Consider the following 12,227-nt stretch of genomic DNA (forward strand, 5'->3'; position numbering starts at 1 on the left):
TTGACTTCTGTTTCAGGGAAAATAATGGAATAGGTACTGAACAAACTCCCATTTTACGGAGGTGGTTTGTTTAAATTCAAGGATGAACTAGACAAGCTGTTAGAAGAAATGGACAGAAAATATCAAGAAAATAGGAAAATGTTGGATCAAGTGTGAAAATGCTACTAAACTTTTTTTTTTTTTTTTTTTTTTTAGTTTAGTTTATTCCTGGCATTAGTGTATGTGACCCTCAGTAAACCTCCAGTATGATTTTGGGCTATAGAGGAATAGCCCAAAATCACTGAAATGTGATAGAGATAATGGATCCATGTGGGCTACCAAAGGGTTATAGGGTCTAGTTGAATCCTACCAATGGAAATCCATGATGTGATTCATGCTGAAGGAGAGGGGTTACACTTTATTAATTGAAAAATTGCACTGGTGACTAATTGTTTGCCTGGTGTCTATATTTCTCCAGACTTTAATAAATCAGACTTGTCCATCATTCCAAACTTCACTTTCAATATTCTAAGCATCGCTGTAGGTGACTTTTCATATTGATAATATGCATCTCCTTATTTAAGAAATTCTTAATTATGCAATTCCATTTGCACTCTTCTCAACTTATCAATCACCTGGAGAATTTTTAGCGGCATGACTGTCAGTAACATTGGGATTCTCCTGGACAAATCTAGCAACAATTTATGCTTGAGGCTCTGTTTTTTGTGCAGTGTTATCATTACCATAGTCAGTGCTAGATATAAGCATAAGCAGGATAAGTGACTGCTTAGGATTTTAGAATTAGTGGGCTCCCAAAATTATTGTATGTGAGGTACATTATCAGTCGCTAATTCAGATATTGAGGAATTCACTTACAATGTAATTCAAAGATAATTAATTCATAAAAAAACATTTTCCTTATGTTTTTGTGTATGTAGTGTACTTAATCATGTATTTTCGTAGCTTATGGGCCCCCCCAAAAAAGTATTCTCCTGCTTGGGATGTCGAGGCTACATAATCTGCCTGTAGTCTTCCATTTGTTAAGAATATTCTCTACAGTTGATTTGGAAATTCATAACAGAGATCTTGCACATGTTACAAGATAATTTTCTAGTTCCATAGGATTTTAGTAATTTTGATTTTCAGTAGATCTGTAATAAAATAGTGCCACTCACTTTAAAAGTTGTTTGCTGGCAGCAGAACATAGCTATTTCTGTTTATACTGTAATTATTTAGGAAGCTATTCACTCTGCTACTCTGTTTGTAATTTTATTTATCTGGCAGTAATTTTGTCATCATAGCCTCGAAAAATATTATTGTAATATTTTACATCTTATGTAGATTTCAATTAAGTTTTCATTTCATGACTTGATAAATTTTGATAATTCAAATAGAGATTATATTCCTTATGACACCACACCATGGACTCCTTTTATGACTTTACTTGAGTACAAAGTCATATAAAAGTTTTTGTAAAGTTATAGGTATTTTGGGTAAAGCTTGGAATGATTCAGGAACCTCACTTCTGTTCCACTATTATGTAATGACTTCTCTAGTGCAGATTTCTCACTAATGGACTCGTTCAAAAAACGTAACCTACTAGCACCCCCACCAGTGCATTTGAAGAGGATGCCCCGTACTCAGTATCTGTGACAGCAGCCAGTAAACAATGTGTTGGAGAACTGTCAGCTCTTTCACTGACTGCACCTAGATTCTAGTTTACTAAATCTAATTTCTACACGTCTATAAATCAGGTGCTGCTTTGCATATTATGCACAATGGTGAAATATGCTATCACATACTGTCCTCATTGACAGTATAAAAGTATTGCCATTTGTCAATCATTTATTATTATTATCATTAGCTATATGGTGCAAGGAAGTCTGAGGCTTTTGTTGCAACAGCCAAAAATAAAAATTCATGAGTTACAGACTGACAGAGAGAGTCAGTTAGTCAGAAATTGAAGGGAATTGCCAAGAAAGAGAAAAATGATGATATCCAGCTCAGGATCCTGGGTGTGCCAAGCCCATACTCACCAGATATGAGGATGATTTGGAGAGGTCTCAGTTTGAATTCCTTCAAACTGGAGGAATTAAAGGCTTCACTCAGGAGAGCTGTAGTTAGACGATATGTGGCAGTGGGGGAGAGATGGGACACCTGCGAGTTATTCTGAATTTTTCAGAATACAAAACATGCATTTCAGCCCACAAACACACTTGTACAGAGATAGTACATGTAAAATGTTTTGAACTGGAATACCCTAAAAACTTCTGCACATACCCTGTCAAGACATCACAGCTTTCTAGGACTAAGACTAATTAAGATTAGGAAAAGGAAGGGGATGAATCAGATTGGTCCACTTGATATCAATGATTTGACAATGGTCAGATAACTGCCGAACTAAATGAGTATTTTGCATCTACATACTTGCATCACACATGAGGAGTTATTCTAGGAGGAGAGGGCTAGATGTTTATCAAACTCTAATAGGGCATTAAATGATTTGATTTTGTAATAACAGAGTAAAGTGGAGGAGAATTGAAGTTAAACATAAGGCACCTGGGGTAGTGGAATCTATCCAGTTATATTAAAGAAGGCAGCAAAGTAAGTAAGCAAATCCTTAGCCATCATTATGGGAGCATCCTTGGACTCGGGGGAAGTCCCCACGGACTGCAGATGTGCAAATGTATCTCCAATTCACAAAGGGGGGGGGGATCAAACAGTGACATGAGTAATTACAGACCTGTTAGTTTGACATTCTGTTCCAGGGAAAATAATGGAGTCACTGGTTAAAGAAGCATTGCAGGATCATCTAGACAAAACTGCAGTAATAATTCAGACACAGTATGGGTTTGTCAAGGGGAAGTCTTGTCTGACCAATTTGATTGGATACTACAAAGTGGTTGGTGCCTCCGTAGCCAGGTGGGCAGGAGCAGCAGTGCGTAGCACATGCTTCTTGATTAGACCGGGGTTTCAGCCCGTGACCACCAAATACGTAGGATGCGGAAAGGTCAGGGAATGACCACTGCATATCTCCAGAGCAATATGGCCTTAGTTGCTAATGCTCCTAAAAACCAAATAACAAAAACAAATAACAACTACAATGTGGTCACAACAAAGTGCCTCCGTAGCCAGGTGGGCAGGAGCAGTAGTGCATAGCACACGCTTCTTGATTAGACTGGGGTTCGAGCCCATACCCACCAAATATGGAGGATGCGGCAGGTCACTGAATGACCACCGCATATTCCCAGCCTGGATAAAGGGTGAGGGTTGGTGTCAGGAAGGGCATCTGGCCATAAAAATTGCATGCCAAAACAATAAAAACGCTGACCCCCATATAATAATGGGAAAAGGTGAGGATAAAAAACTACAATGTGGTCACAAAGGAACTGGATGCAATAAATAATTTTGATATCATAAACCTGGATTTCAAAAATGCTTTTGATACTGTTGTACATAGAAGACTACTGTACTGTACAAATTGGAGCAGTATAGCATTAAGGGCAAGTTGCTACAATGGATAAAGGGTTGGTTGAGTGGGAAAAGACAGAGGTGATCAATGGGTACTGCTCTACGTGGACTAATGCTATTAGTAGTGTTCCTCAGGATTTATGTTGGGCCCACTGTTGTTTTTTATATTTATCAATGATATTGATGAAGGTATACCAAGCTTAATGTCAAAGTTTGCTGATGATAGGTTGGCAGAGTTGTTAATAACAGTGATGACAGTATGCTACTGCAACTGAATATAGATAAGTTGGAGAAATGGGCTGAGAAGTGGCAACTGAAGTTTAACATTGGCAAATGCAAAGTAATGCATCTGGGTAGCAGTAACCCCAGAGAAATGTATGAACTGTGTGGTGTTACACTCAAGGTAGTGGAGAATGAAAGAGACCTGGGGGTAATTGTGCAGTCAGATATGAAGTTTTCTGAGCAATGCAGACAGGCTGCCAGAGTAGGTCATAGGGTCTTCTCAATGATATACAGGAATTTTGCAAGCAGGGATAAGGAGATGATTATTCCTTGTATAAGGCAGTGGTCAGGCCACTGCTAGAACAAGTACAGAGAGGGGCAACAAGACTGGTGAAGGGAACAAAGGGATACTCTTATGAAGAAAGGGTTAAGTTCTGCAAATTGCAGCTTCTGGTGACTAGGCACCTGCGAGGCGATCTGATAGAGATGTATAAGGCCTCAAATGGATTGAGCAAGCTGAATGCTAATGGGATTCTTCCTCTTGCTCAGATTACAAATCTGAGAGGGTGTGTGCACCCACCCATATATGCATGTACAGAGTTAAAGGGCTGTTATTTTCAGTTATAGGATGATCTTTAAATATCTGATTATAAGCACATGACACTTTAAAATGACAGCTTGCTATATTTAATATTAACACATTGCCCCATTCTGTAATGCAGTTATGTGCATAATCTTTTCACGATCTCTTATGTACTTGTCTGTGAACCCTTGCTGACTTTTTTTTAAACTACTACATAGTAAAAATATTTTAACACTATTGAAAAAAAAACCTATGTATATTCATTTACATATATATAAATTGACTATCATTTTAATTTTTTTATTTAACAGCCCATAAGTTTATCCCACTCCATGCTAACAGAACATGCACTTTCGAAGCTAGAACATGGCGATAATCGCACAAATGTTATAGGTCCATTTACAGAAGTTGAAAAAATCATTGCCAGCAATAGGTAAGAAAAATAAAATTCAGGGAAGTTATAAACTGTTTAGAAAACTAATCTTAAATTCTTTATTTTCTTAGTTGTTTAAGCTCAGATGTTATAATAATCAATTGCTTTTCCAGAATTTATTAGTGCAGGCAATCCCCACTATAACAAATTGCAGTAAGTAGAATCCTATTAAGAAGTTTTCCAAGGGCATGGAGGTTTAGAACTTCTTAAGAGGGAAAACTTCCTAGAAGGGAAAATGACCTAAGGGTATGAAATTTTAACTACCAAATAAAAATGAAAAGATACACATACATAAGTTAAAGATGATTTTTAAGTACTATTTCAGAATTTATAAATATTTTACTCTGCCTATGGGAAACATTTAAACTGAAGATTTCTAATTACTTACCATTCTGTTCATTAAACTCATTACCAAATACTTCAAACAAACGTGTGGAAAGAATTTTCATTTCAAGCTTACCTTAATAAAACTAATTTCTGGAGGAGGGACAAATAATTAGGGGCAGTACATAGTAGATAGATAAAAATACAGTTTCTTTAAAGAATTACGAAAAATGCTAATGATAATGTACAGAAATAAAGTATTATAAGTTCAGCTTTCAACATACCTTAAAAGGTCACAATTACATTAAGACACAGCAACAATCCACTAAGTAGTTCAGAACTTAACGGAAACATGTGGTCAACCCTTGTGATTCATATGATATGAAGTAAAAGTGACTGGAAGCATGCCTTCCATATAGAATTTTAATGCCTATAGTTTTCTCATCGTGGTAAATGAATAGTTTTAAATTTGGATCCTCTTGCTGTATTATCTTCTAGCAAGAGAGTCAATCTATCCTTGTAAATTTTGTATCCAGCCATAGATTTCTCCTCTTGAGCAATTCATTTTCTGGAAAGCATCTTCTAGAGTAATCTTGTCTGATCAACACTGAAAACTTCCTTTGAAGTTTACCTCCTTCAGTTATTTATTTATTTTTTTTTTAATAGCCTTGCAGTTGGTAATATGTAGTAGTAATAGCCATATAATGCAAGGAAGCCAGTCTTTTTCTGCACTGGCTTGGGGGGGGGGGAGAGTAGATAAGAAAATACAAATTATTTGCTTCCCTCCTCACATATGTAACTATCCAGTTGACCTTTAAATTTATTCCAACTGTCAGTTTAACTACCCATGAAGGCAACCAGTTCCAGTGAGCAATGACTTGCTAGCTAAAAGAAAACTTCTTACAATCTAGTCTAAACCTCTTCCCATGTAATTTGAATTTATGCCCACGAATTCTATAATTCTCTGACAGTGAAAATTCCATCTTCATTCATTTTATTAACACTTCTCAGAGCCTTATAAATCTCAATCAGGCCACCTCTGAGGTGCCTAGTAGCCCACATATTTTCTTCCTCATACAGTTGCCCATTTGTTAATGTCGCCATGCGAGTTGCCCATCTTTGTATCCTTTCAAGAAGCGTAATGTCTTTTTCAGATGAAGTCTATGTACTTGAACATCACACAAGGGAGCCATGTATCACTTACAAATTTGCATTAACTCAGTATGTTGAGTTCAGTGTCCAACCAACTTACCCCCCCTCCTTTGAAAGATACTAATTCAGATTGTTTATACTTAGGAGCATTCATTTTATAATAAATGTTTTCTTCCTTCTAAAATGGGACACCTCATCTTAATTGCCTCCCTTATAAACAACCATGTAATGTTTTCTAAGATTTAAGATTTTTTAAAATCTAATTATCTTGAATTTTTAAATTTAACTGACAAGAAAATGGCTAGAAATAATAATAAACAATAAATAACATAAGTTTTATAATTATAGCTATGATTGGAAACTAAATTTTAAAATCATTGCTATAACTGGAAAATTTATTTTTATTATATATATTTTTTTGGAATCAGTATAATACAGTTTTGTAAAGCAGACCTAATATAATTTTTATCACGTTCAAAAAATTCTGAATGATTTAAATTCAAATCTTATAAACCAGCTTAGTGTTTACTGTTGTTACTGGTGTGTTATTTTTATCTTGTGGGAATCTATAACTAAAAGTATTAAAATAGAGAACATGGCATCAGCACATTGCACAAGAAAAGTATATATATGTACAATGCAGTCTTAGGAATTATTTTTCTACACCACACTTAGGAAAAAACCATTACTCAGTGGGAGGGGAAAAAAATCTGAAAATTTGCCAGTCAACTAGTTAAATATGCAGTGGATTTGATATGAGAAAAAGTACATCCTCTAACATTTCATGGATTTTTAAATTTTGAATTCAAAACAAAATATGGTTGCCTTTTGAATTTAAAAGTTAGCTAAAATTGTTGTTAATTATTGCAAACAATAAATTATACTCAACCAAACAACCAGTCATGAAATTGAAGAAAAAGAATATGTTGGGACGTTTGCCATTTTCTCCTCCTATGTGCCACATCAATTAAGGGAAAAAAGATCGACTTATGAAGAAGCACAGGTTTCAAAGCAGTCAGACAGAATTTAGTTGTTTTTTGTTCGTTTTTTAAATATTTTTCATTAAAAAAGTTTCAGTATATTCTAATTTGTTTACTTATCTTCTTGTTTTATATGAAAATTAAGGTAAAGTATTATTTTCTTCATTCATTTTCCATTAACCTAAATAGTGGTGTGAGTAATTTTTCCAATTCAAACAACATGTTTTTCAAATGTTTTTAATTTTAGTAATAGTCTATGAAATATGGATTCTTTTACTTTGTTTCTTTACTTTAAATTTCACTGTTATCTAACTCTCTCTTTAGTGTATTTATATATTATATTTTTGCAATTAATGTTGAAATTATTGGTTGCTTTTTATATATATATATATATATATATATATATCTGATAATTAAAATAAATATGATATTTAAAATATATATATATATATATATATATTGGTGATAAATTATTATTTTGTAATTTTGATTTGTTTTTAATTTTTTGCATATTGAACAATACTCCCCCACCCCCAGTACATTTAGGCATTTGTTCTTTTACTGCCACTACTTTCAGTTTAGGCATTTGTAATACAGTAAGTTCCCAAGTTATGTAACTTTGGACTTGTGTAAATTTTTTTTCACTCTTTTTTTTTTTTTTTTTTTTTTTTTTTTCAGGATTTTAAAATTTAAAACAGTAAAAAAAAAAATAATAATAAAATAAGCAATCAGTAACGATGAACACAGCATGCACAAATTGCACAAGTGAGATTTGGAGTAACAAGCTTAAAAAATAGAAGTGAAGGGGACACACATTTCACTTTAACATAAAAACCCACAGAATTCCAGTTATCAGTATTATCTCAAATGCAATAAGATTGAGTTTACTACCTGTTTAATGAATTGCACTAACAGAAAAGCCCAATAAACCAGAAACTGCAAATTGTCTTCATAGTTTAATGATACGACCTCCAGAAATGTGCTTTAGTAAAATGTGTGCTTCTGTGAGGTGACAAGTGTTTCCCCCATAACCATGTGAAGTTCTTTACAGAAATTTTCATTTTGACCGTTATCATGGTGCCAGCTAAGAGAATAAGTGACAGTGGTACTAGTAAATCTACCAAGAAAAGGAAAGCAATCGATTTGGATCAGAAAATTAAAATAAATTTTGGCATATCAGGGTTATAGTGGCAATATTTTATTAGTCATTGCTGAGTTACATAAAACTTGACTTGACATAAGAAGTCCTGTAACGTATCTCTTACGTATGTTGCGGACTTACTGTACTTTAGTGGTGAGAATCATGAAACACTTCCACTGAAGTGTTATATCTATATTTCAATTATGTAAATGTAAACGATCCATTTGCAGATACCCCTGTGACTGTCAACAAGTTTATCCTTGCATGATCAGAATTTAAATCCTTCTGCATTACTTCTTTTCAGTTCCACTAATTCAATAAACTTAACAAATATATTAAATAATTGTTTTAGAGGAAAGCACCTTCTGTGGTAAAAAGCTTAAAAAATTAAACCATATAATTGTGACTTTCATCCATTACAATTTTTTTCTACAGATTAAAGAAGCACAGTTCTCTGAAATGTATGTCTTTGTTAAATTATGATTTTACAATGCAGGAATGTTTTAATCAAATTAGTAAAAATTTACATTGAATAAAAAATTCATTTTTCCAAAATCCCTGGGTTGTCTGACTACATTTTCATAATGTGCATGTATAGAGTAGTTGCAATTAAAGTGTAAAAATTTTAATGGAAACTATCACCAGGAAGCAAAAGTCATTTTGTGTTCTAGAATACAAATCCAACCTTGTCATATGGCTACTGCTCATGCTTCTGAGAATTTAAAAACGGAATTGGTCAACACACTTCAAAATTGTACTCCAAAGAAAGATCATGCTTTCAAATACATATATATATACACAGTTATGCCCAGTTAACTAATTGGGCATAACTGTGTATATATATATATATGTATTTGAAACTATGGACCCCAGTACTCCAGGCCCATTTGTCACTAGATCATGCTTTGTTGGCAAAGCTGTTTTACCTGTACAACAGCAATGCAGTGGCTGTACTTAAAGAATACTAGTGTTAAAAGGGATTAAGAAGAGGACCACTTTCCTAAAATAGGCTTTGCAAATTGATGGGAAAATTCAAAGAAACTAGGTAATTATCTATTACTCCTGATAGAGGTTTCCCCGTCCCCAATCCCCACCATCAGTGGGCTATGGCTGATTATGCACCATGAAATCAACATATGCCCATTAGTACTATGGAGGTACCACAACAGCTTTCATTCATTGGTTCCCATACAGTATCTATGTGGCACAACAGCTAACAAAAGGTGATCCACATCAGCATAATGCCTTTGTTGCTCTGTGGTTTCTGATAAGGATGGAGATTGATTACACAGGCTAGGGAATATCTTGTGTACCGATGAGACTCATTTCCAGTTGAGGGACAGTGTAAATGCCTATAACTGTTAACTTTGACTGTAGGAATCATCGCCTCCACTTGTTAGCAAAGTTCCTTTCCATTTGTCCAGGTATTACATCAAATTAGTAAACATTTACATTGAATAAAATTTATTTTTTTGTGATAACTGCTTCAAGGTTTTGAACAAAACCTTGAAATAACATTGTATAACATTCTATGGTGACTCCAAGCTCAGTGCCTCAACCCATCTACTGTATTTCATTGCTCTGTTGATTTCTAGCATAAATGAGTTTACAATGAATTTAATTCATTGTAAAAAAATTGGGCTATTTTTTTCAATGAGGTTTTGAACTTGTGGTCAAGAGATGTGTACTGTAATAGCTAGTCATTACTATGACCTTCATGACCATGTGAATTCTGCTCTTCAAGGGAGAGAGGATGTTTGGAAATGACTTTTTTTTTATAAAGAACAGAGTTCTTCCACACGTTGATTAACAGTAACTCAGCTGCTTCATAACACATGAGATGACTACTTCATTTCCCATTGGTTTAGAAATGTTTGGCAACCTCAATCCTTGTGGCTTTTTGGTTATGGGAATATTTCAAGGATATATCCAGTCTCTGGCTAATATGAAGGAAAGCATCACAAACTAATATTCCTAATGATTATACACTGGGCAGCAGATGGCCATGGCATGCTGCATTTGTAGTTGTCACAGTATTGAACGCTGAATCATCATATAGCAATATAGCAGTTCATCCAAACAGTACTTCATCGGTTGTATACAGTGCCAATTGCCCCCTGGAAGCAGCTTTTAAATTTTTTTTTTTTTTTTTTTTTTTGATAGCATCCATTCCATTTTTTTTTTTCCCCTTCCATTAACAGTTTTCCCCCTACAGCCAAAGTGATGTGCTTTATGATTTAATTAATGATGCACTTTAATTATCAGTGGGTTGTGTAGTTACTGGTTTCTTGTGTGAATTGTAGATAGTAAATATGCCTACAGATCATATTCCATAACTTTCATATGACATTTCTTTGTAATGCAAGGATATGTTTACTTAATTTCTGTTATGCAGCTATTCTAATAATTTAATTGTTATCATTAGATTTGGAATGTCAGGAAGAGCCAGGATGCCTAAAACTATTTAATCCAGATGTGTAAACAGTAGCTTCAATGTAATTTGAATTGTGACCTGGTTTTTCATATTGATGGACAGGGAAATAATATCAAAAGGATATATTTCTTTGAAGGTAATTGATAAGCAAAGGATGAGAAGAACAATTTGGACACTATCCTTTCTATATTCACTTAATCCAGTACTGTTTCAGTAAATATCTTATTTCAGTATTTGCAGTAGTGGTTTTATGTAGGTAGTTACATGTTGTAGATATAGTTATTCATCTGTATATCTGTCAGTACATAATAGGAACTTTGGCTTATATCAAAATTTTCTGTGTATATTAAAAAAAGCTCCAGGATCCATGAAGCAATGAATTAAAACATTTTCAAAAATTAGCATCAGGTTAGCTATTAATTTGAATAATATTGTCCACAAAAAAATTTTAATCTAATTTACTGAAATATTTATTAATTAATTTTACTAAAGATGTCTGTTTTATTTATTTATTTATTTTTATTTTATTTTTTTCCAGGTTACAAGTTATGACCGTTTTAATGTCAGTGTATAATAGGAACATTGGCGTAGCATCAAAATTTTCTCTCCATTCTGTTTGTAAAATGTGTTCTAGGTATGTATGTGTGTGATGTAGTTAATTAAAACTTTGCATGATAAATGGTTTAGTTTAAAAATTACATATCAGGCCATACAAGCTTGGCATAGCCGGAGTGTTAAGGTGATCTAATTGCAGTAAGCTTATGGTTAGAATGGTAAAGATGAACAAAAATTATCAATGAAATTGCAGAAATGATTGTATTTACAAGATATCATACCCATAACTTATTTGAGAACTGTACTAGACGGCAAACTGAATCATCCACCCTGTGATTATTTTATCTTGATGTAACTTAGGAAATTGTCAGGATTAGCTATATTCACGTGCATTGTGTGAGTGTATAATATCCTTTCACTAAATTACAAAGTGTTTAAAGATATGAAAACCCTATTGATTCAAATCAGAGTTGCTGTATTTATTTTCTGGACTGTAATACTAATTACATTGCATTGGCTAACCGTAGATAAACAGATCATACAGATAAAGACAAATCCACCATCTTCACAATTGATTTCAGCAGATGTATCATATGATGGAGCCTCATAGCTATTATAGTACAATAGAACGTTGGTTATCTGGAATGTCTGTTATCTGGAATAATTTGAAAGGCTGATTTTTCTTCTTTTTTTTTATTAATGGTAGTATTTGAGAAAAATGTTTGTTTATTATGCTACGAGAGGGTTTTTTTTTTTTTTTACATCGTATAATATCTGGTGAATGTTGGATTAGGACTAATGGGTTTTCTCAGAAACCATGAGTGATAGTTAGTTATTTGCTTCCGTGAACCCAATTTTCAATGATATATTTTGTTCTCTTCATTTCATATTATGTTTAGTTTATCTCCAGATTCGATGAGAATAATAATATTGGCCTGACACTGATTTATTAT

General features: G+C 33.7%; 1 protein-coding gene across 3 annotated transcripts in view; it reads left to right on the forward strand.

Annotated features, from left to right (window-relative positions):
- The window catches only part of Hyccin (PI4KA lipid kinase complex subunit hyccin), a 419,644-nt gene that overhangs the window by 300,595 nt on the left and 106,822 nt on the right, over positions 1 to 12,227 (forward strand). For all 3 annotated transcript variants that reach the window (XM_090388084.1, XM_090388086.1, XM_090388085.1), the window contains exons 7-8: positions 4,567 to 4,688; positions 11,258 to 11,353. In XM_090388084.1, coding sequence (XP_090244210.1) covers positions 4,567 to 4,688; positions 11,258 to 11,353 — 218 coding nt within the window. The remainder of the gene's footprint in view (positions 1 to 4,566; positions 4,689 to 11,257; positions 11,354 to 12,227) is intronic.

Source organism: Mastigoproctus giganteus, chromosome 13 (assembly GCF_048544385.1).
Source record: "Mastigoproctus giganteus isolate SK-2022 chromosome 13, ASM4854438v1, whole genome shotgun sequence".
Lineage (NCBI taxonomy): Eukaryota > Metazoa > Arthropoda > Arachnida > Uropygi > Thelyphonidae > Mastigoproctus > Mastigoproctus giganteus.